Genomic DNA, 23,131 nt, shown 5'->3' with positions numbered 1-23,131 from the left:
GTTATATCTATCAGATACATATATCTATAGCAAGGGTGTTCTAGCAAGGATGTTATCTCCGCTTTCATGGAATGAAAGCTGAATATTCTTCTGGCAGGTGGGAAGGATAGCACATTTTGATTAAATCGGTGTTAATATTTTTTCAGCCACTTTTACACCGCATATAAATTTGCCATTCCCCTATCAATTACTTGGCTAGTAAGGAACACGATACAGCATCTCTTCAACAGCTTCTTTTTCCAGTAAAGCCTGAGAGCAGGTTGAAACTGTGTGCTCCAAAGGGCCTTTATAAACAGCGTGATCCTTGGTAATTATATTAAACAAACAAATATAACTCGTGTTGCATACTGTTTCACCTTCAGGCGACTTCCACTAGCTTCCTTAGTTTTGAACACCGTCCCAAATTGGAATGGAGTCTAGAAGAATATTCCCCCAGTCCCCAATTAAAGCATTGTGGAAAAACAGAACATTTGACGTAGTCTGCTACGTAATAAGAGTAATTATTATGTCTTCTAATTATTCTGATTTCAGGTCGCATCCCCGAAAGCCTACGGAATTGTGTGAACAAGGAATTCTTTGTCACAACTGCTCCTTGGTCAGTAATAGATCAGCAAGCAATTCATCCAGAGCTCAATGGTGCCACATACAGGTAAGATGAAGAAAAGAATCCTTTTCTTTTCTTTTCTTTTCTTTTCTTTTCTTTTCTTTTCTTTTCTTTTCTTTCTTTTGATAAATTCTGTTTATTTAACAAAGGGGCTTGGGGAATGAGTTAACTCAAAATCTAAGATTTCTGAGTGGGTGGTAGTAATCCTTCAGTTTTGGTGTTTGGGAACTTCCATCCACAGAAGATGCTTACTATTGTAATTTAATCAAGTGGTAGACAGTTCTGAGATATGATTTTCATTAAAATCTTTCTCTGAGTCCCTATTGTAAAAGCATTAAAGACACAACATTGGCATTAAAGTGTTTGCCAAGTCCCCAAAGTTCAACAGCCAAAGAAATGTTGAAATATGTCAAGACGTTTCTTTCTTTTGAAATCCAGGCCATCATCTGAGATCCTGTCACAATGACCTCAGTTAGAAACTGTTGTTCATCTCTTGTTTTATATTTCTGAAAAGATTTACCATGATTTGAATACCAATTTATTCCATTATACCTTGGCTCCACTAGATAATTTAAATAATTTTGAACTTATAGAACTAAGGGGGACCCAAGTCTCTCACCCAAGATATTTATATTTACAAATATCAACTAGTTAATATTTAACTCAAAAGTCTAGAAATAGTCAAAGTTTTCTGCAATTTGGATGGGTTTTTTTAAAAAAAAATTAGCAAACTTTTTAGCACAATTTTAGAACTGTGGTACTTTAAAAACATAAAATATATTCGGTATAACTTGGCTTGCTTATAATATCATGCATAATAACCCTGTATGGAACAGGGTGACAGTCACTGCCAATCCTGCTGCTTTTTTGCTCACCCCTGGCACCCACCCATACTCAGTACATTTCATAGGCACTCCTGCATCTTCTCCATAGCACTTACCCATATACCTGTTTTTGCTCCGTAGCACTTGCCCACCCTTAGCTGTCACCCATTTGTTTGCTTGGGACTTCCACCTCTTCTCATGTCATGGCCATGTGAGGTCTTTGAGCTATAAACTGTGCGGTCCTGGGGTTATGATAGCAGTGGGACTGCTGGGACTATCACTGTTAAAGCATGCAGTCACGTGGCATCACACTTGACTGACCACATTAATTAGTGATGGAAATTACAGTCCCAATTGCCATTTGTTACTAGAGTCTCACAGTTGTTAGATAAGGCAATTTCTTGCCAGCTTCCCACAATCAAAGTCAGTGGGGAAGCTAGCAGGAAGTTGCAAGTCCCAGGTCAGCAGGCAGGTAAATAGCTGCTGCTAGGTTGCAAACAGGGCAAGGGAGGTCAAAGGGATGCAGAGAAGGTGTGGCAAGTGTTGGGGAGGGAGCAGAAGAGGTGCAGGTTATGGAGGGTACATAAGGGTGTAGTATGGATTGAGGAAGAGGTACAAGGGGGTGCACAAAAATGCAGGTTGGGGAGAGTATGAAGGAGTGCATGAGAGGCATGGGATAGAGAATGTGCATCAGGTTGTGACACAGGTTGGGCAAGAGGTGCGAGTCAGGGAGGGTATGAGGAGTGTGCAAGTGGCTGGTGTGGCACAAGCACAAAGAGGCTGAGAGAAGGCACATGGGTAGGGGAGACCTATCCTTCAACTTGCAAACTTCTCTGCCAGCTTCCACACTGACTTTCTGGGGAAGCCCTCGGAGAAGGTTGCAAATGCTGATCATGTAATTGCACATCACTGCAACCAGGCATAAGTTCTGGGACTGCCTGAAGTCCAAGGAGTGGTTGTAATCACCATTCATTCAGAGCCTTTGAATGATCGCTTTGAAGTCAAAGATTGCCACTAGATGTTTTGAAAAGGTTGGCAACCATTTTGATTACATTGTTAATGATCTTTCAAGTTAAATCTTGATTCAAGGTGACTGAACCAAAAGGTTCGTGCAGTTTTCTTGGCAATATTTTTCAGAAGTGGTTTGCCAGCACCATCTTTCAAGTTGTTTTTCAATTTGTCTCCCCCCAACTGAGAGAGAGCAAGCTGGCTTTTTTTGGCTAAGGAACACCAGAACTTGACTTTCCCCGTTCCCATTCCAGGGAACATTACATAGTCATTACATTAATCTGGCTTTCTTATTTTGAAATAAATTTGAAGGAACATAATCCTCTAGTATTAGTTTTGTTTAGAATTACTTGTAACTTTATGAACTTCTGTATAAATTTAAACATTCAATTAATTTTAAAGTATGCATTTTAGGTGACCATTATTTTTCAATTAATTTATAAAATAGAATTAAATAAGCATTGTTACATTTATTTATTTTTATTTATTAGGCTTATGTGTCCATCCATCTCATCTAGATAATTCAAAATTAGGCCAGGCTCTCACTTTATATTCTTTAAAGTGTTTCCTAAAAGAGAAGACTGTTCACCCTGTGCATAAAATCTTTCACTTTCCATTCTTTTGTTCTTTCCTCCACTAGCAAAAGTTTGACCACTGTTTCTGTCATATCTTTTGAGAATAGACGTAAAAAACAACAGAGCTTTGGGTTCAAGTAAGATTGCTTCTCCAAATGCTATGATATATATTCTGGCTGTTTGCACAGGTTTCTAAAATAACATGAATAAAGCATTTTTAAAGAGCTATCTTGAAAGTATTGAAATAGATGTTATTACTGTAATTGTTTGGAAAATAATTTTCCTAGAGGATCCCCCCTACCCCTGGGCCTTCACAGCATAGCTTTTTCGATAGAACATGTTTGCGTTTACTTTCTTCTAATTAAAAATCAATTTCTTTCTAGATATCCACCAGGAATGATGAGTGTTACTCCAGGTGGAATTCCAGCAGCTATGGAAGGTATCATCCCAGGAGGGATTCCAGTTACCCATAATCTTCCAACTGTGGCACACCCTTCTCAAGCTCCATCTCCCAACCAGCCCTCAAAACATGGAGACAACAGGGAACATCCAAATGAGCAATAGCAGACATTTTAAAGCACTCCAATTTTGGGACCAAGAGACATTGGAAAAGAAAATGACAAACTGAAAGGAATTTGATACAAAATTTGTTAAGGTTCATTTTGGACAGATGCATCATGATGTTCCAGTGTTAACGACGACGACGACAACAACAACAACAAAAATTAAAAGATAGGAGTCAAGACTTAAGGGAGGGAGGGGGAAACAGAAGAAGTCATCTGCTTACTGAAGCACTGAAAACTAGGATTTGATAACATTACTGATCAGCTTCTGTTAATTTTTATTTAAGTTCCTTCATCTTTACATCAATCACAAGAATAATATATGTATCTTCTATGTTCCCCTTTGGGGGGAAAACAGCTGATTGAAGTATCTATTACTTAAGAGCATGTCTAACAGCCCTAACAAAGCTTACACAATAATAGGGAGGATGCCATCCTGTGACTTCAGCCCTTTCCTTACTCAGTCACCTGGCTCCTCTTTTTACACCTTGAGGAAAGATGGGAGACAATTTTGCTTGTTACAGTTATCTGTAGCCACTAATTTACTGGAGGGATGCTTACTCAAGTTTAATTACAGTTATAGTTTGGAGAGGGGAAAAGGCCTACATTAACTTACTGCCTTTTTCACAGAAATTGATGCTTCTCCTACAAGATACACTTAATAAAGTAGCTGTACATTAAATAACACATGTTGATGATGCAAAAAAAGTGTTAAGTCTCACATTTATATTCAAATATATTTTTCTCAGTTTTAAATCCACAGCTATTTTATTGAGTGGAAAAGTCTTGAGCTGGAAAGGATTCAAGAATGTTGCATTTCCTTATGTCTCAGGAAAAAAACACTTTTTATGGTAACTTGTCAGACTGTATGAACAAAACCCACTTTTTTAGACATTGAAGTCTTCTTTTCTTCATGTGGTATTTTATACAAGAACACTTCAAAATGTGTTATTAGATGTGACTGATTTTAACAAATCCTATTAGATTTGTATCAACTAGTTACATGTTATATTCATAGTCTTTTGTGAAACATCACCTTTTTGTTGAAAAAGATGGCTTACTCTGAGCCTTTGTATGGGTACATTCTGTTTCTGTGATAAAAGTTTTAAAAGCTGTCCCAAACAAAACCAGAACCAATGGCTACCAGAAATGTTTTGTTTTAGTGTATTACCGTTACTGTATTTGTTTATTGTAAAGGTGGACATATAGCGTTCAGTGCAGTTTTCAATAAAAAGTGACGATTTCTATAATTTCAGTTGGACCAGGCCCTCAATGTTGTTGAACCAATTCTGAGAACATTACAGAATCCACAGGAGTAGATTAAACTTTCATCCTTCGTAGACTATTGAACATCTAAGATAAAACTGAATGGTCACTTTGAATTTCTCAAATGTGCCTCATCCCAAAAGTCAGTATGCCTAGAATCTCAGAATCCTTAGCATTTGGCTTGGAACTCCCAGGGCAACATGGAGAAAGTGTTTCTTCTGTACAGTGTTTTCCTCATCATAGTGGAATATAATGTAGAGTGGGAGAAATATATGTTTCAATACAAGATACTCCAAGAGCAAAGCATTATAAGCAAAAAGACTGTTCTTGTCCTACATGCCATCTTAGAAGCCCTATTACTATTAAGCTTTATGTAACTAACAGTGAGGTAAATGACATTTGACACTGGACAGTATCAATCTGAGTCCTTTGGGAATAGGGCGGTATATAAACCGAATTAATAATAATAATAATCTGCTTTCATGCCAAGTGTCCCATGGATAATTAACAGCTAATTTACAACCTCTTGTCTATCATGCCGCTATCAGTATGAGAGGAAAATGTGTATTTCATAACCCACAAACTCACTGGAGGACCATCCTTAAGAACTGTAGTGATGATTGCAATGACTAAACTACTTTGTGTATGTTAAAACTTGTAATTACTACAGTCAATATTCTAGAAACTATACAGTGCTATGTTGGAAAGCAGCTTACATGTGAAAGGAGAAAAGATACACCAGCTCACACACTGCCCTTTTCTTTCCACAGCAAAGAGCTTTGGTCTGGGGCAACATACAAAGAAAAAAAATTGGGTCAGTATAAATTCAAAAATCACAAGACTAAACTTACAATACAGTGTCACAGGACTTCATGTATTAAAATATACAAATATTTGTGGCCATTAAGATATATGATACTAAAGTTAGCTTGTCAGTGAACTTTTAATGTGATTTGAGTAGACTTAAAAGGAAGAAAGGGGACATGCACACAAACTATGGAAGCAGAAATTGAAAACAAATCATTGGTACAAAACTTATATTTTGTTTTGAATTGATGGAAAAGCACATTACCAGCTGGAACATATTCAAGGGATTCAACTTCATAAATGTGCCAATGGTCTAACACTGCAAATATGTGTAACTTACCATAGACACCAGAATAGAGCAACCAGGAGAAGGAACATTGATGAATTACAGAGAACATTTTAGGAAATCACACAAATGAAGGTGAAGTAACAAAACATTTACACTGGCAGTAGTGAATTTTTAAAAGCTGCTATTATTGGTACTTTGATCTTAAACCAGGAAATAGCATTCCAAATAGGCATAATTAGCATTCATGAAAAATACTTGAATAAGCCAATCATATTTGTTGTGGAATGTTCTACCATTAGTGAATGTGTTGCATGGAGACATTAATTTTGTATTACTGTCAGATATCAATTTGAAGGCAAAACTCCCCACTTAAAATATTTAGAAGAGACTTTGTGTTGAAATTTGTATACCAGTCACCATTGTAAAAGTTATCTTATTAGGCTAAATCTAAGCTAAATGATTAAGAAAGCATAATTCACTACAACAGAACACGGCTTTGGGGGAAAATAATTACCATACAAAATGGTGGAGATGGCAAATCATTTTGATGCTAACCACAGAAGTAGTGAGGGATTTTCTTTTTTCCCCCAAGAGAACTGCAGGCTTTGAAGTAAAACATATGGAACAAAATAAATGAACAGGATTTAGGTATTTATAGGTTAAAAAAATGAAATTCAAAAAATAGAACAGCAAAATAGTTTAATTTGGAGCACTCTGTGGAAACATTACAACTTACTGTATGAAAAGAAAATCAAACTGAAGTCTAACCTCTAGTTTTAAAGCAGGGATATCATGTCAGAATACCTCCACATTTGGTTTTAAAAAATTTAATCCTTCCAAAAAATTTTACATCAAATGAGAGGCCTATGTACTATTGCAATTAGTTTCAAGGCACAGCTATAATTGAATTAATAACTGTGCTGCTGTACTATAAGAGCAATTCGAATTATAATCTATAAAACCACCGACTTCTGCTGAGCCTCATAAGGATGTATATAATAAATATGTATATTGCTGCTTGTATAGCTGTATAACATGAAAATAAAATATATTGCCGATTTTTTTATCCCTAAGAGCAGCCAAATGCTTTTATTCAAGAAAATGCCTAAAGCCTTGGTTAAATACAGCTAAACATTTTCTCCTCCTATTAATAGGGCAAACAAAAATAAAATAAGGTTTATATTCAAGGTGGTCATATCTGATTGCTAGAAACTGCGGCTAAATTGAGAAGTAACATAGATTTGGAGCACAACTTGCAACATTTCAATGTTCGTCATTCTACTCAAGCATAATCACCTAATTTATTCTATTAGTTCAGGAACGCAGGAATTTTATCGAAAAGAATCAAGCAGAGGACTAAGGTATTAAACTACGGTATATCCCTTTTAACTGTCTTTAGGAAAACTTAAAAATAGGAATATATCAAAACACAACCTGTTGTAAGGAAAAGAAATCCAATGATTCTACTGCTTTGTAAATTTATCACAGGTCAATGTAATTAATGTGTAAAACATCAATAAGCTTCTACAAGAGTGAAAAAATGTATTGATATGTTTCAACACAGTACCTTGATAAAATGTCATTGTTTATTTGTCAGTAGAATTATGTTGAGAAATTTTGAACTTTCAATTGCTTGAAATGTACCATTTTAAAAAGCAATTAATTCAGAATGGCTCCAATGTTTTTACATCCATTTAAAAAAAGGTACAGTTTCTGTTCAGATTCTTAAACCAGGATTCCATCTTATAAGAGGTTCCGTGTCATCATTTCCATACCATCATTGGCCTTTAAAAAGTGCTTATCAGGATCTACATCTTGCATACAAAACTATTCAACCTTTAGTGTTCTTACAGTGAGGTTCTGGATTGGGCTGGATCCATTCAACACAGCATAGCTAAGGTAATCAAGTATAATAAAAAGATATTTTTTTTACTGGAGAATATATTCTGAACTGACAGTTTCAGAAAGTTTATAAGTTCAGATGTGGCCACAATCCGTCAACATGCACAGAATTCTGAAGGTTACATTTTAAGGAAAAATAGTGTACAGGACTTCCCAACAAATTTTAGAATGAAGGCTTTTAAGGAAAACAGTCAAAGTGCTTTCTCACTCAATTTTAATGACCAAGGAATGATCCTCAGTGGAGGCAATTTTAACTTGCATGGGGAAAGGCTTGATAAAATATTAATTTCTATAGTACAACTCACAGCAAGACCGGGTTTGGACAAAATGCAGTTCAGTTTAGCAAACTCCACACAGTTGTTTAGCATAAAGTTCCTGGGAACAGCATTTTTTAACTAGTTTAAGTAGCCTGGGGGGGGGGAAGGGGGGGTTGTTTTGAACTATTCCAAAGTTGTAATACAAAGTAATAATGGATACTAGAGAAGTCTTTACAGAAAACAGTTCACTTATTCAAAATTTATCATCCCTTCCATATGTTTTCCCTTTAAAATTTCATTTTATTATACTGTAATGGGCACAATATTAAATTTAACAGAACAATACATTTTAACACATATGAGTTACTCTGGATATATGGCATCAACAAAACAAGAAAGAAAAAAAAGCCACATGATCTGATGATCTGATCTGGGCACTAGCAAGATTTCATATAAAATGTTATTTCAAGGAAATATGTCAGAATGCTTAAAAAGAGATGCAAAATAATCAAATTTTACTGTAAGTCTCAAAAGGAACAGATATTAATCAATAATGTGCTTTTAAGTGCCCTTATTCAAAAGAATTTCCTTCAATAATTGTAAGATGCTGGTTACACTTTTTTCCTATTTTCAACCTTCTTACACAACCACATGTGGTATAATTAAGGGCAGATGTACAACCGGAAAAATGCTTTCTGTCTTGTAATAAAATTAGGGCTTTGCTTTCTTTTTCTTGTTTACAAATTAGTCCAACCAACATACTTCCTTCTTGCATCAGATGAGTCTCTGAATTCTTCCCATGCCCACTCAAAATCCTATGCAGGTTGTTCCCTGCTACAATTGGGTCACCATGCAACAATTTGCTAGACTGCTCCAACAGCTGGGGTTGTCACCATACACTATATGCAGCTGGTATCTCTTTTTTTCATTCATCATCATCATCTTCATCTTCCTCTCCATCTGAAAGGGATGTACAGGGACGGATTTGTCTATAACGGTCAAGCCATTTCTCTACCATCTGCGTTACCAGGGGATGGTTACGCCGGCGAGAGCTTTTCTGCATAGCAACCAGGACTCCACCTTCTGTCACGCAACAGTCCAGCCATTCCCTAAGCAGCTTCTCTTGTTGTTCCTCATTACCAATCTTTGGAGAAAAAATACAGGCAACATGGTCAGTTTAGAACAGTGGTCTTGTGGTTTGGTGGCCTGGCTGGGACAGGGAAAGAGGGGAGCCTGCACACACTCATGCACACAGCTCATGCACACACAGCTCAACTGCAAGGTGCTCGTGAGAGTTGTGTGCATGCATGTGTGCACCGGCCCATTGCTTGTGCAAGTCAAGTTACATGTGTGCCTATCAACCCACCATTCATACAGCCCAGTTGCAAATAGGCCACGGCCTGGTAGTGGGCCGTGGCCCAGAGGTTGGGGACCCCTGGTTTAGAATGCTGACAACTAAGAGAGACAAGAGTAACACTTGCTGTGGCCAATTCAAAAATCTACTTTTTTGGGTGGGGGGGGGTCTTTTTATTTTTTTCTCATTTAATACTTGAGGAATATCTCTGATATAACCATAATTATGAAAGCATTTCTTACCTCTTGAGCAGACAGGAAGTGAATGTGCAGCAGCTTCCTTTCACTGTCAACCAATGGTAAAAAAGTAATAGTAACATCATCATCAGTGTTCAAGTTAGCACCAGCACCTCGATTGCCATAGCCATCATTCTCCATGGCAACCAAAGCAGAGAAATGGCCCCTTGTGTAGCCCAGAGCAATAGGGCTCTTCCAACAAAAACTCTGTTCCCATAACAAAGGCAAGTATACACCTATGAAAAAAGGAAGGTGCCAAAGATAAATAAGATGAACTTGATGTATTGTTTTTGATGGAAGATTTCTAAAGCATGACAATAAACATAAGCCCTTAATATACTTTTCAGTAGCAAGTTGAGTCTCTGTTAATTAACGGATATAAAAAGTTGCAAATATAGTCTAATAATAGCGTTTCTTTCACAACCAGCTGTTTAGCAGACATTTGACACACCTCCCCAGGACTAATTCTGATCCATTTTCAGAGTTACAAAGCCCATAAACATCCATATTGTCACATCATCACATTTTGGACACTTGGCAACTGATCCACCTTAATGGTCATTTGCAGCATCCTGCAGTCACATGACCATGTTTTGTGACTTTTTTGCCAGTTTCCACGGTTAGCCAAAATGGATTTGCTTAAAAACCATAGTAAAAATCTATTATAACTTTGAATCCAGTCACATGATGCTTCAACTTAGGACCCTAATTCTGGGCTCAATTTCAGCCATAAGCCAAGAACTTCCTGAACTATAAATACTTTCATGTAACCTCAAAAATATTTAGAGTTAGCTCTAAAGGAATTCCCATGAAAACTGAAACAATTCCAACTGAAGTCATACCCTTTTAAAGTATTAGCATGTTACATTTAACATGTAGAATAATCTCTATTTTAATCATTCAGTGACAATCTACTTTCCACAGCTTTTAACACACATGATGGAATCTCATTTTAGGAACTTTAAAGGTATTCAGAACTTCAACCAAACAACTAAAGTAGGAGCAGACCTGCCATGAGAAAATTTAGGCACTGGAGTACTACAAGTACAGTGCTATTTAAAAGTTTTGACACTTCTGCATAAATATGAACTAAAATATGATGTGGTATCCAGACCAGTCCTAAAACTAGATAAAGAGGACTCTCTATAATTTCAAAGAGGCTCAGAATACATCCAAGAGCAGAGACAGTAGCAACATACCAACGTATTTTATTCGGGTGGGGGGGGGGAACACACCAATTCTATTGTTCTAACTGCAGCTTCTACAGCAGTCCTGTTATGTGTCCTCACTTTCCCAGAAATCTAAGAAGATACTTGAGCTTGTCCTGGGACCTTTCATGTCTTTTCAATTTAAATTTCATAAAGTGAAAGAGGATCCTAAAGAGCTGCCATATTAGCATAAAGTGATGTTCATCAAGACCCACAGATCTTTCTTTGGTGAATCAGATGCCAACGATTAGCTCACAAGATGATTATGAGAGCACAAGCTTCTGCTACTGTCTCCTATTTCAATCTCTGATTTTGGAGGTAGCATGTAATTATCAAGACTAGCAGCTGACTGTTTTATCCTTCTAAATTTATCTAAGTCCCATTGTTGTCCTTTCCTTGCACTTACTAGTTTATTAGTGAATGTCATAATGTACTGCAAGAAACAAGATGTTAAAGAACAATAATTTAGGTTCTGCTACCAGCAAATGGTATAACTCTCAGGCAATGATTGTAATGTATGATGACACAAATGAAGACTTTGTATCATCTCAAATTTAGTAATTTAAGTGAAATTGTGATAGAAAGATAAGTGCAAAATGAAATCATATGTGGCCACGAATTCACAGACTATTTTCAATATTCAGCAGACATACAATACTTTTATTATTTAGTAGGCTTTAATTTTAAGATGCAGATAATCATAGGCAATTAATTTATACAAGACCTATTTCAATTCTTGATTTCAGTTAATTCTCTTTAACTCAGGTCAGAAAAACTCCTACACTCCACTCCTTTTTGTAAATAGATGGTTTCTGGCTGGTTATATTCATTTTGTAGTGAATTTTGTGCAAATACCAGGACATCCAGCTAGTTCTAACGTCCACTCATTCAGTGACCATTCAAAGTTACAACAGCACTGAAAGAGAGATACTTTTTATGAGTCATTGCAGTTGCAGTTGCAGCCATTGTAGTGGTCATGTGATCACAACTTGGGCCCTTGGCAACAGTGAGCATCCTGCAGTCAGTCACATAATCACCATTTCCACAGTCAGTGGGGAAGCTGGCAGGAGGTTGCAAATGGCAATCACATGACTATGAAACACTGCAACCATGTGGGATTTGCCTAACAAGAGCAACTAAAATGGTCAGAACGGCCACTATGGTCACGTGATGCTATGCCTTACGAACACATTGCTTAGTGATGGAATTCCCAATCCCGATTATTGTCAATAAGCGAAGATTACTCGCACTTTCAACATTCTAAATGTGTCTAAATAACTTAGAACAATTGTCTCATCTTTCAGACTACTCTATTGAGCTTCACAGTGAAGCTTTTCACAAATTAATGAATCCATAATTTGTAATTCTTACTTTAAAAGTTCTGATTACTAAAGAACTAAAATTCCTACTAACTGAAAGTAATTCTTACATTGTGCTTTTCCTATAAAAAAGAGTTTAAGATATCATAAAACTTAAATCTAAACATGATAGAAAACTTTCTTTAAACTATGTTTTCAGGTTACTACATTATTTTAAAAAGTAGAAGAATGTGTGAAACTTCCCTTAGGGACTTGTATTTTATGTCACAAATTCCTTTAGGCTACCAATCACAATATTCTAAAGATAAACTGTAATACTATGAGATTTCTGATATTAAGTATTATGCTTTCTACCTATCATTATGCTAGACAGCACACTAAAAGGCAGAGACATCACCCTGTCAACAAAAGTGCGTATAGTCAAGGCTATGGTCTTCCCAGTTGCAATGTATGGCAGTGAAAGCTGGACCATAAGAAAGGCTGAGCGCCAAAGAATTGAAGCCTTTGAACTATGGTGCTGGAGAAGACTCCTGCGAGTCCCTTGGACTGCAAGGCGATCAAACCGGTCAGTCCTAGAGGAGATCAACCCTGACTGCTCTTTAGAAGGCCAGATCCTGAAGCTAAAACTCAAATACTTTGGCCACCTAATGAGAAGGAAGGACTCACTGGAGAAGAGCCTCATGCTGGGAAAGATTGAGGGCAATAGAAGAAGGGGACGACAGAGAATGAGGTGGCTGGATGGAGTCACTGAAGCAGTAGGCGTGAGCTTAGATGGACTCCAGAAGATGGTAGAGGACAGGAAGGCCTGGAGGAACATTGTCCATAGGGTCGCGATGGGTCGGACACGACTTCGCAACTAACAACAACAACCTATCATTATGACAAGCATATACCAAATTGAACTCTTGAACTCAGAAGTTACTTATATTTCTACTAACTTCAAAAGACTCCAAAGTATTTTTAAATGCTTCTATTGCACTGAATCACAATCAATGTAACCTGCCAATGTATTTTAAAAACTACAATTACAGCAATAAAAACTAATACAAACTAAAAAATGGAAAAAGTAGAAAAAAGGATTAGGAAAAAGAAAAGAAATTCAAGAAAAGTATTAAAAATACTAGAACTTTAAACATAATAGTAATTAAATTTACTACTTTAAATTTCTTTAAATTACAGATTTTCCCAGTATCTTTTCAAGGTTTTAAATTAAAAACTTGTTTCTATTATAAATCATACTTACCTTGAAAACGAGTATATCCTAAAGTTTCTCCCCGGAAACTCTTATAATATTTAACTCCATAAACTATAATTGGTCTTCTAAGAATATGTGCAAGTACAAAAATGTGTGTCTGTTCCAAACTTGCGCCAGGCTGTTTCAAAAACAACATTTTAAAATAAAATTATTTTTAGGTGACACAAAGCAATAACATTTAATTTTTGATTTTAGTACAATACAATAAGACCACCATTTGAATGAACTCAACAGACCAGAATAGAGACCAGACTTATCTCTGAAATAACAACGTCTGTTAAATCATAGCTAAGCTCTTTGAAATTGGGAAGGGAACTGGTGAGAAGATTTGTGGCAGCAGCAGACCAATGGGATCTGCCCCATTGAGACACTGGGGGCACTGAGAAGATGTCCAGTGGGATACAGCAGTTTAGCAGGGACTTCTGGAAATCAACAGTGTTTCCTGCTCCCTTGCAGCCAGAGTCCTATTCCTCCTGGTTATATCCATAACAAGTGAAGGGAGCAGGCTAAAACACTGAATCTTGCCGTCTTTAATCAGCTGGGAGGTCCTATGCATATTTTTACACATGTGCAAAATGGTAGATAGGCATTTTACACATGTGCAAAATATATTTCAGATTAAACAGTAATTTCGTTTAACAGTCATTCTTCCTGTGAATGGTCTGTTGAGGTTTTACTGTAACTGAAAAGTTTTTAGAAATCAACTTTTTAAATGCTGATTAATTGTACTCTTATAATCCGGTAAATCACCATTTAATGAGGCATAAATTACATGAGAAAAACCAAGGCCAGTAAAGCCATTAGTTTTGTCTTATTAATGCTATCCAGTTTTAATTATATATATATGCCTCCTATAAGGCTTCCAATTAGAGTAGCCTAGGGAAGACAGGCAAAGTTACAAAAGAAAAGGGGATAAGAGAAAGTATATAAAAGGATATCAGGTTTTTCTTATGTTAATAGACTACATGCAAAATTACTGCATATTACCTGATATAGTGACTAGAGAAGCAATTTTAATGTTATGGTGAAATTTGACTTAGCACACTTTAAAACCTTAAAGTATTACCGTCAGATATTACAGTGAAGCAATGTGAATTCTTATCATCATTTATTCATGTTACATTCTGTAGGCTTACTCTCAGTGTACAAAATTATATTTAATTAAGTTAAGCATATGGTGTTCACTATTAACTTCTGAGTTGTGCACATTATTCATTAAAAAATGGAAAATTTTGTTATCAGTCTAAATATTCCAGCTTTGGGGGAATATATTCTAGTCATCGTAATAATTGTTACAACATCATTAATGCCTTGATTGTAAATATTACAAGGTGCCCTGCTTCATCCAACTCATCAGTGACAAATCAAACCACCCATTAAGTTAAAACCTGTGGCATTCCATCTGTCTATACATATAAGTAGTCCTTGATCTACAATCATATGTTCAGTGACTATTCAAAGTTTGACAATGCTAAACGAATGGTTGTAACCTGTCCTTGGAGTTCCAGCTACCCCAGACTTCGGAAGTTACATGATTGCAACTAGGGCAATGGCAACCGCTTTGCACTTATGTCCAGTTGCAGCCCTATGATCGTTTGCAACTTTCACGGCTGGCTTCCCCAAAAAGGCTAACGAGGAAGGAGCCAGGAGATATCAACAGTCACTGGGGTAAGTCTCCTAGGGTGATGGAATGTGTCTAGAAAGGGGAAGCTGGTCTGATGGATACAGTGAAGCAGCAGTTTCCCAAGAAGGAAGGAGCACATTCTGGGTTATGTGTGTGAGACAACGCAGCCCAGGGGTAGATCAGAAAAAGAGGAAGAGATTTAGGATAAATCTCCTTAGAATCTGCGTGTGTGTGTGTGTGTGTGTGTGTGTGTGTGTGTGTGTGTGTGTAAAAATGTAGTTTGGCAACATTCTAACTATATGGTATAAGCAAAGAAAGAACTGAGCTTTGGCAGATTGTTCTATGTAATTTTGGAGCTAGGCCTGTCATCCATCTTGCCACACATGCTGATACAAGCCACAATGTAACTCTCATTCTCCCTTTAAAGAGAAGATGATTTGTCTTTTGGTTTCTGAAAACTAAGGACACTAGGGAACTTCAGTTTCAACCGACAATAAACATATTTATGTATGAAACAACTAAATAAAGTACATTCATCTGAACAGTAGAGTTAGAAAGCACTTATATAATCACCATTCACAGTACTAATGGAGATGCAACACTCTCCAGCTTTTTAAACCAGCTTGGAATACTGCTCAAACCCTAGTAAACAAGCAACAAAAACTGTGTTGTCTAACCAGTGCCCGAAGCACAGAAAAACAAGCAGGATGTCAGCTGAAATGATTACAGTAACGATGTTGACACTATTATAAAATAATTACACATTACAATTTACATTATGCAATTTAGATCCATAGAACCAGAGCAGAAACTCAAAATGCTGGGCGAGTAGAGGGGGGTATGCATGCCTTTTAGACAACCAAGAATGTTACAGATACACACAGAAAGCTACAATCAGATTGATCTAAAAGAACGCAATGCTCTTTCCCCCCAAAAAATATTGGGAGGGGAGGAAAAATACAATAGCAGAAACATGTTGTTGAAAGCAGATGAACAGGCAGGAGATATAAATAAAGCAAGCATGAAATGGAGGCAGCAGACGGAGGAATAAACGCCTTTTCAGGGGGACACATTGACAAGCATACTAGTCCTGCCTTCCCTGACGCCCTCCACATGCAGTGAGTGAGGGTATCTGCAATGGAGAGCCTCCTCTACCCATGGAGATTCTCTACAGGAAGATTCAGGAAAAAAACTTTAAATCTTCAGAGAGACTCCAGGGAATAGAAGTCTCCCCACTGCAGACCCTTATCCTCTACACATGGAAGGGAATGGAAGGGAATGAGAAGAGAATGAGGCAGCATGCTGATTGAACAGGACTAGAAATTTTAAAAATACTCACCTGGGAATAAGAGCCAATGAACTAAATGGGATTTTCTACAGAGTAAGCATGCATAGATTTCCATGTGCTTGCAGCCCAGCACAAAGACCTCTATCAACCTGTTTCCTTGTTGCAAACAGAAGGGAAAAAAAACAAAACTCAATACCCCAAGGATCTCTTCTCCAGTATGTATCTTAATTACATGGAGTAAGCTGGGCTAACTAGACCCATCTCCAGCATAGTAACAGACTATGCACGTTTACCTGGAGGTAAGAGCAAGTAAACGTAAGGAGACTTGCTACAAGGTATGTGTGCCCAAACTGAGCTAATGTTTTTGCATTCTCTTACTCAATGGGTATGACTGTGGGGTCAATTATCACCAGTACACTGTTGATACCCAACTATGTATCTCTGGCAGCTGGTGAATTAAGTTGATGTGAGGCTCTTAATGTCTTATCCTGGCATCTGGAGGCTGTGAGTGTTTGGATAGGAACAACAGGCTTCAGCTGAACCTTGGCAAGATTGAGTGGCTTGGGTTTGGAGGCCCACCAGTTTTACAACTGTGCTAGTACACAAACTTGGGAGCGGGGTCCTGGACTCACAATTCCTGCTCAAAGAGCAGGTAGAAGTGATGGCTAGGGGGGCCTTTGCGCAGCTTCATGTGGTGTGCCCATTCCTAAATCAGGTTCTCTGCTCACAATCATGCACTGGTCACCTCCCAAATGGATTACTACAGTGAGATCAGCATGGGGTGTGAGATGGATGGCCATGTAAATTTGATAAAACAAATTTATCAAACACACAAACACACACAATAGGACTTGCTACAACATCCTGAGCCATTCTGAGCCAATATTTTTTGCAATCTCTCTTTCTGATGTGAATGTGGATTACAACATGCATGCGTTACATTTTACAACATGCATGTGAGAGAAATTAATCTGAAAAAGAATAATTCCTATGTAGTGTGTATATATTAGATAGGACATCAACTAATTCACAGCTGAGTGCCTTATAATCCATTTAATATTATTTTTCTCTCTCTTCTTGGTGCATGTAGCCTCCGGGTCAGTATGAACTCACCAGGGTATCTCATACATATATTTGTTTGGGCAGGGGAGGTGGGAAGGAAATTCCAGGCTGATTTAGTGGAAATTTGCAACAATGGCCAACAAGAAGAATGGGAAGTATACTGATTTTTTTCCTAATGTTTAGTCTTTTATATAATCCTGTTTTCCTTTGGAGATATCTTCTGGTAGGCATAATTATAATATTATCCAAAGAAAAATCTATGAAGCTTAAAATATTTATTTATGCAGGCTTTCCTAAAGATTAGATAGATTATTATAAATGCTCAAAGTTAGCACAGTTCCCAAATTCATCTGTAATTAGACTTGCAGGTGTATTCAGAAGAAATTCCCATTCAGTTCAGTGAGATAGTATACATGTAGCTTAAAGAAGCTGTAACTATTCAAATTGGTATAATTAAGCCCAATTCTCTATACATAATTTCAATTTTATGTAAAATGTAAAAAATCCCATTGATAATTTTGGCTGGACAGTGCTTATAACATCTGACGCACTCACAAATACAAGTATCAACTTAAAGTAACCTATAACAATGTCAGAGGCCTACTAAATGAAAGAGTTTTGAGTCAGGTAATCTAAAATGTGCATGACAAAACAGAAATCTACAGAACTTGTTAATAAAAATGAAAATACATTTCTTGCCAAGGTTGTCTTTCCCATGTTCCGCTTTTACTTACAGTGACATTCTTACCTGACTAGCAAGAGAAAGTATAAATGCCCAGTCTTCCTGCCACTGTTCTTCTCGCAGTGAAAAATGTAAACCAAAGCTTTGAGAATACCATGACTCCCATTCTTTCCATCGGGTATAGAACCTATAAAAAGTACATGCATAACAGTTTATTTCATCATGAAATAGGTGTAGAATCAGAATCAGTATTATCACCAATATATGCAGTACCCCAGCAACTGAAGACATTGCTCATGTTTTGTTTGATTTGTCAGTTATGCGCAGTGAACCAGGATAATCTTTCCAACTCATGGTGTCTTCAGGACAACTCCTAGAGTTAGCCTACATGGCCAATGCTCAAAGTTATCTAAGTTAAATCCACACGTCTGTAGATAAGGTCAAAGGTAGAGAAGGCTGTGCTAGTACAAACTTCCCCAATCACAGCAAAAACATAGATGTGACAAGATGTTTAAATATTATTTCACATAAATTCCATTGGACATCAGTTGACTAATTAAATGTTACTTTATATAATATATAGACAAAACTTACTCTCTGTATAAATTACAAGGTTTTCTGACACAAAAGTTTCAATATTTTACGACAGAGTAAGATTGGAAAAGTATGTTGTTATTGCTGTAAAGGACTAGGAAATCTATCCCTCCCAAATCTAAAAGCTTTGGACTTTTGTTTGGGGGGAAAAAGTGGAATAAACTATAATTGTAAAATAAAAGTTATCTGATTGTATAGCAAAACCATTTCTGCTTACCAATGAGAACAATCATGTAAACTGTCATGAAGAGCTTTACGTAGCACCGAATCCTTATCATAAATGCCCCAGGTAGCTTGTAAAACTGAATCAAGCAGGCAATCTCCTGCAGTCCGATTCCAAAGTGCATAAAGTCTACTGTCCAAACGTGTACCCAACTCCAGTGACCAGTTTATAATGGGAGATTCTTCTTCTAGTTCTAAAGAAAACAGAAATAATACCCAATCAGCCATCTTAAATCCAATGATCAAGAGGCAAAACCATTTGGCCACCTTTTATTATTTTTAGATACAGCCGACGAATTGCTTGATTTCTTTTTTCATTCTAGTGACACTTGACAGAACTTTCACCTCCATACCAAAATGACTAAATTTGAGCACTTCGGGTTAAGGCTTTTAAGTAAAACTCTCTTAGCTTCAAGGCAATAGTGGGGAGCTTAGCATCTCCAAATTGCCAGAACTGAAGTCCAGCAAGAAAAAGTTTCTTGCCTGTTTCTTCTTTGCTGTTGTGGCAGTAGCAGGCCTGAGTCCCAGGCGTGCTCAGGAAAAAAAGGCAGAAAGTGGTCAGGGTTGAGTGTTCCGAGGTCTCCGATTCTGCCTTGTGATGCAGCCCCTCTTTCCTCATTTCCAGGTGATTTGTTATAGCAGCTTCTTTCATTTTTCCCTTCCTTCTTTCCCTCTGCTCTTCAGCCATGGTTATTGGGTCCCCATCCTTATAACCAGGTTTCTGAAGGCATGGATGCAAAGAATCTGAGGTCCCTTGCCTCTCCTGTCTCCTCTATCTGCAAAACCCTTATCCCAAGCATTAAACCTCTTTATTTTTCCCACTCTTTTCTGTTTTGGTTTTGTTTACCAACTTGTTTGATTGAAAGTGGTTGAAAATTCAGAAATTTGGGGCTGACCTAATAAAAATATTCCTGAATTTTACATTCTTTTTCTTAAGAGTCAATTCATCTACTATCACTTAATGCAGACATGTCAAACACAAGGCCCGGGGGCTGGATCTGGCCCGTGAAGTGGTTTCATGCGGCCCGTGAAGCCATCCTGGAAACAGTGAGGGAATGGCCCCCACTGCCTTGGCCCTGGCCCAGAGACCCTCCTTCTGCCAGAGACCCTCAGATCTGTCCCACTCCTGCCCAGGCCCCCATAGGCACCCTTGACGCGAATGATGTAGAGCTGGCCATGCCCACCCAGTAAGCCATATTCACTCTAGCCACACCCACCCAGTAGGCCACGCCCACCCAGGCCATACCCACCCGGCCCCGAGGGCAACCGCAATGCTGATGCGGCCCTCAATGAAATTGTGTTTGACACCCCTGACTTAATGTATTAGTTAACAGGCCCCGTATTATATGGTTTTAAGGATATTTGATGGCCAACCTTATCCTAAATAAATAAACAATTGAAACTCCAATACAATTTTAATCTACCTTAAAATTCTTCTGTTCTAAGGTTACTTCAAAGAGCAGCAATTGTGGGGGGAAATCAAATTGCCAACTAAATGAATGATTCTCACTTGCTCGTTATTTTGCACTACTACTGTGTGTATTATTGTAACTGATTTACTTTACTTTCCCTGAAATTTGCCAACCTATCTCTTGATTCCAATATCTAGCTACTGCTCCAGGGAATGAAAAAAGTAAAAAAACAAAATTGAAAGCTTATCCAAAAGCCATCTTACTTAGTTTTTGCTAAGCAGTTTTGTTGGAAAGACATTAGAATGGTCTCCCTAATTTTAAAAAAGGATAATTATAGTTTTATTTATAACTATTCTCGGTATCTATAGCTAACTAGCTAATAAGTTATTCTCTTTTAGATAGCAAGAAAAACAAACATACCTATCTTTTACATTAAACCTATACATCATTAAAATCATTTTGAATTAATTACCAAAGTACAACCATGATGTACAGTTTGACAACTGTAAATGTCTGACCCAATCCCAGCACTGTGTAAAAAGAAATTGTCTCCAAATTAGTCAAGTTTCTATGTTTTTGTCAATAAATTATAAATAAATCCTAATGTGTATAACCAACCATTTTTTCTACTTCGAGTCTACTTGTCCCTTTCATAAAACTATGAACACCTCAGACATTTTGGGGAAATTTACTGAATTAGACTGCTACCTATACCCTCCTTCTGATAATACATCAAAGAAAAGAACATCAATTTATTCATCAGTATATATGCAATTTGTGTATTTATATTTAATTTTTCCCTACTGTTCTTGAATAGTTCTAGTCTTCCTTTAATTAAGATTCCATAAATCTCACATAAAAACTTTTCCAAAGTAAATTCCAAAGCACAGTTAATAATATCATACTGTGCAAACTATATATTATACCATATATTTACCTTTTTGAACATCCCTATCAAGTACTTCATCGAAAAGCTTCTCTTGAACTGTTGGCGGCAAATCTTCAATATCTATAAAGGAAAACATTTGATTATTACACATCTGACCGTAACAATTCACTTAAATGTACAACTTTCTCTACTTTAAAACCTGTTTCACACAATATGATGAACACTCTTCAGAACATACTCATTTTTTCATGCAGTTCTTTTTCTTTCATAACTAAACTCATCAAGTGATACCTGAGGTATCAATGCAATAGTTCCCAACACATATATAAATTTTTATTGTGAACTAACACCAAATAATACAAGTAATGAACTCAAGAATGACTAAAATGTAAAGCAAAGTTGCAGAACATAAGGCTTTAAGGGTGCAGAACCCTGGTGAAACTACATTTGACCTCCTGAAATTGTCTGCAATAATGTATTTTTAATATGACTTAAAACAAAAATATAAAATATATGGGATGCTGGCCCTACTTACATTTTAAAATGCAACTTGAAAAAGACTGGTTTTTTTTACTGCTGTAAAAAGATAGTACCTTGATTATTCCTTTTGGATTGCCAGTTCCAAAACCTAAAAAATTACTTCCCCATAGACTTAAAATATTTCTTGCTAAATCTACTAAGGCTATATATTTACTGAATAACACGGCGTACTACAGAATTTGACAATGCAGGATTCTTGTATGAATCTATATACAAATGTTATTGGTTAAAAGTGAAAAATGTTAAGTCCTTAAAATGTAAGCTGCAATTATAATAGTTATGCACTATAAAATAATTCAAACCTTTTCCATTTGTCCTACCTGAATTCCTATTACGCATTAAATAGTAAACATATTTATGCATTTCAATTATATGTTAGACAACCAATATATACAGCAGGTGTTTGATCAGAGTAAACTAATTAAAAAGTATTTTTTTAGTTTATATGATTCCCATGAAATAGTAACATATTTGTGCAGCAAACATAATAAATGACACAATCCTGTTAATTAGAGCTTCTAGATAAAATGAGTTTAGGAAACTAGGCTTGAAAATTCTATTAAGACACTCAGTAGAAAGTAACATTATTCTTGCTCCCTTTCCTGGCCCACCCGACTTAGCAAAAGAGATGCACCAAAAATAATTATTTTCACTTAGTAGTGTAGCCAAATTGTTTTGCATTACATACTCTAATGAATCAGAACAAATTAAGTATAATTGTAAAATTGAAGAGGTATTCTACTTTCAAAGCCTCTTCCAAATACTCTTTTGCAACAAAAATATATGATAACTCAAATATAATGAGTTTATACTGATGAAATTACTTTTTACAAATAATCTGAAAACATGAAAACAAAATACTTGCTATAGTCATAGTACAGGTTACAAATAGAATGCCTATTTAAGCTCTGTTGAACTGGGGAAAAAATTAAGCTCCTGAGACTGGGCTTGCCATGGAGTACCTGAAGAAAAGCTCCAAATGAAAATCGTTCTCCTCATGTCAATCTACATGGAATAACAGACAAGAATACTGGAACTCCAATGTAGAGCAGGATTAAGAAACAACTGATAGAAGAGGATGCACGAGAAAGGGGGCATATTTCTAAATAATTATAGAGATATATTTTATATGTTATACCTTGAGTTGAGTTGTCACCTAACTTCTTGGCCCAAATGCCTGGGAAAACGGCCAATTCTTCAGAGTCTTATGTAGGACTAACATGGTTCCCCAACCCCCGGTCCATGGACCAGTACCAAGCTGTGGCATGCCAGCAACCGGTCCACAGAAACAAGCAAAGCCGCTTCCACGGGATGCAGGCAGCACACAAAACCACACACCAGTCTGTGGAAA

At 36.9% G+C, this 23,131-nt stretch overlaps 2 protein-coding genes across 8 annotated transcripts in view; one reads left to right on the top strand and one right to left on the bottom strand.

Moving 5' to 3' along the window:
* The window catches only part of CTBP2 (C-terminal binding protein 2), a 225,217-nt gene extending 220,267 nt beyond the window's left edge, over positions 1-4,950 (top strand). For all 6 annotated transcript variants that reach the window (XM_083363403.1, XM_083363400.1, XM_083363401.1 and 3 more), the window contains 2 exons: positions 532-649; positions 3,395-4,950. In XM_083363403.1, coding sequence (XP_083219529.1) covers positions 532-649; positions 3,395-3,575 — 299 coding nt within the window. In that variant the 3' untranslated portion in view covers positions 3,576-4,950. The remainder of the gene's footprint in view (positions 1-531; positions 650-3,394) is intronic.
* Positions 4,951-6,620: 1,670 nt separating this feature from the next.
* Positions 6,621-23,131, bottom strand: part of ZRANB1 (zinc finger RANBP2-type containing 1) — a 53,926-nt gene continuing 37,415 nt past the window's right edge. For both annotated transcript variants that reach the window (XM_083364472.1, XM_083364473.1), the window contains exons 6-11: positions 21,289-21,360; positions 18,935-19,133; positions 18,190-18,310; positions 13,456-13,585; positions 9,692-9,921; positions 6,621-9,239 (exon numbers count right to left, since the gene is read on the bottom strand). In XM_083364472.1, coding sequence (XP_083220598.1) covers positions 9,021-9,239; positions 9,692-9,921; positions 13,456-13,585; positions 18,190-18,310; positions 18,935-19,133; positions 21,289-21,360 — 971 coding nt within the window. In that variant the 3' untranslated portion in view covers positions 6,621-9,020. The remainder of the gene's footprint in view (positions 9,240-9,691; positions 9,922-13,455; positions 13,586-18,189; positions 18,311-18,934; positions 19,134-21,288; positions 21,361-23,131) is intronic.

The sequence above is a fragment of the Vipera ursinii genome (assembly GCF_947247035.1).
Source record: "Vipera ursinii genome assembly, chromosome: 5".
Taxonomy (NCBI): Eukaryota; Metazoa; Chordata; class Lepidosauria; order Squamata; family Viperidae; genus Vipera; species Vipera ursinii.
Note: the sequence above shows the minus strand (reverse complement) of the source record. Positions and strands in the feature narration are given on the sequence as shown.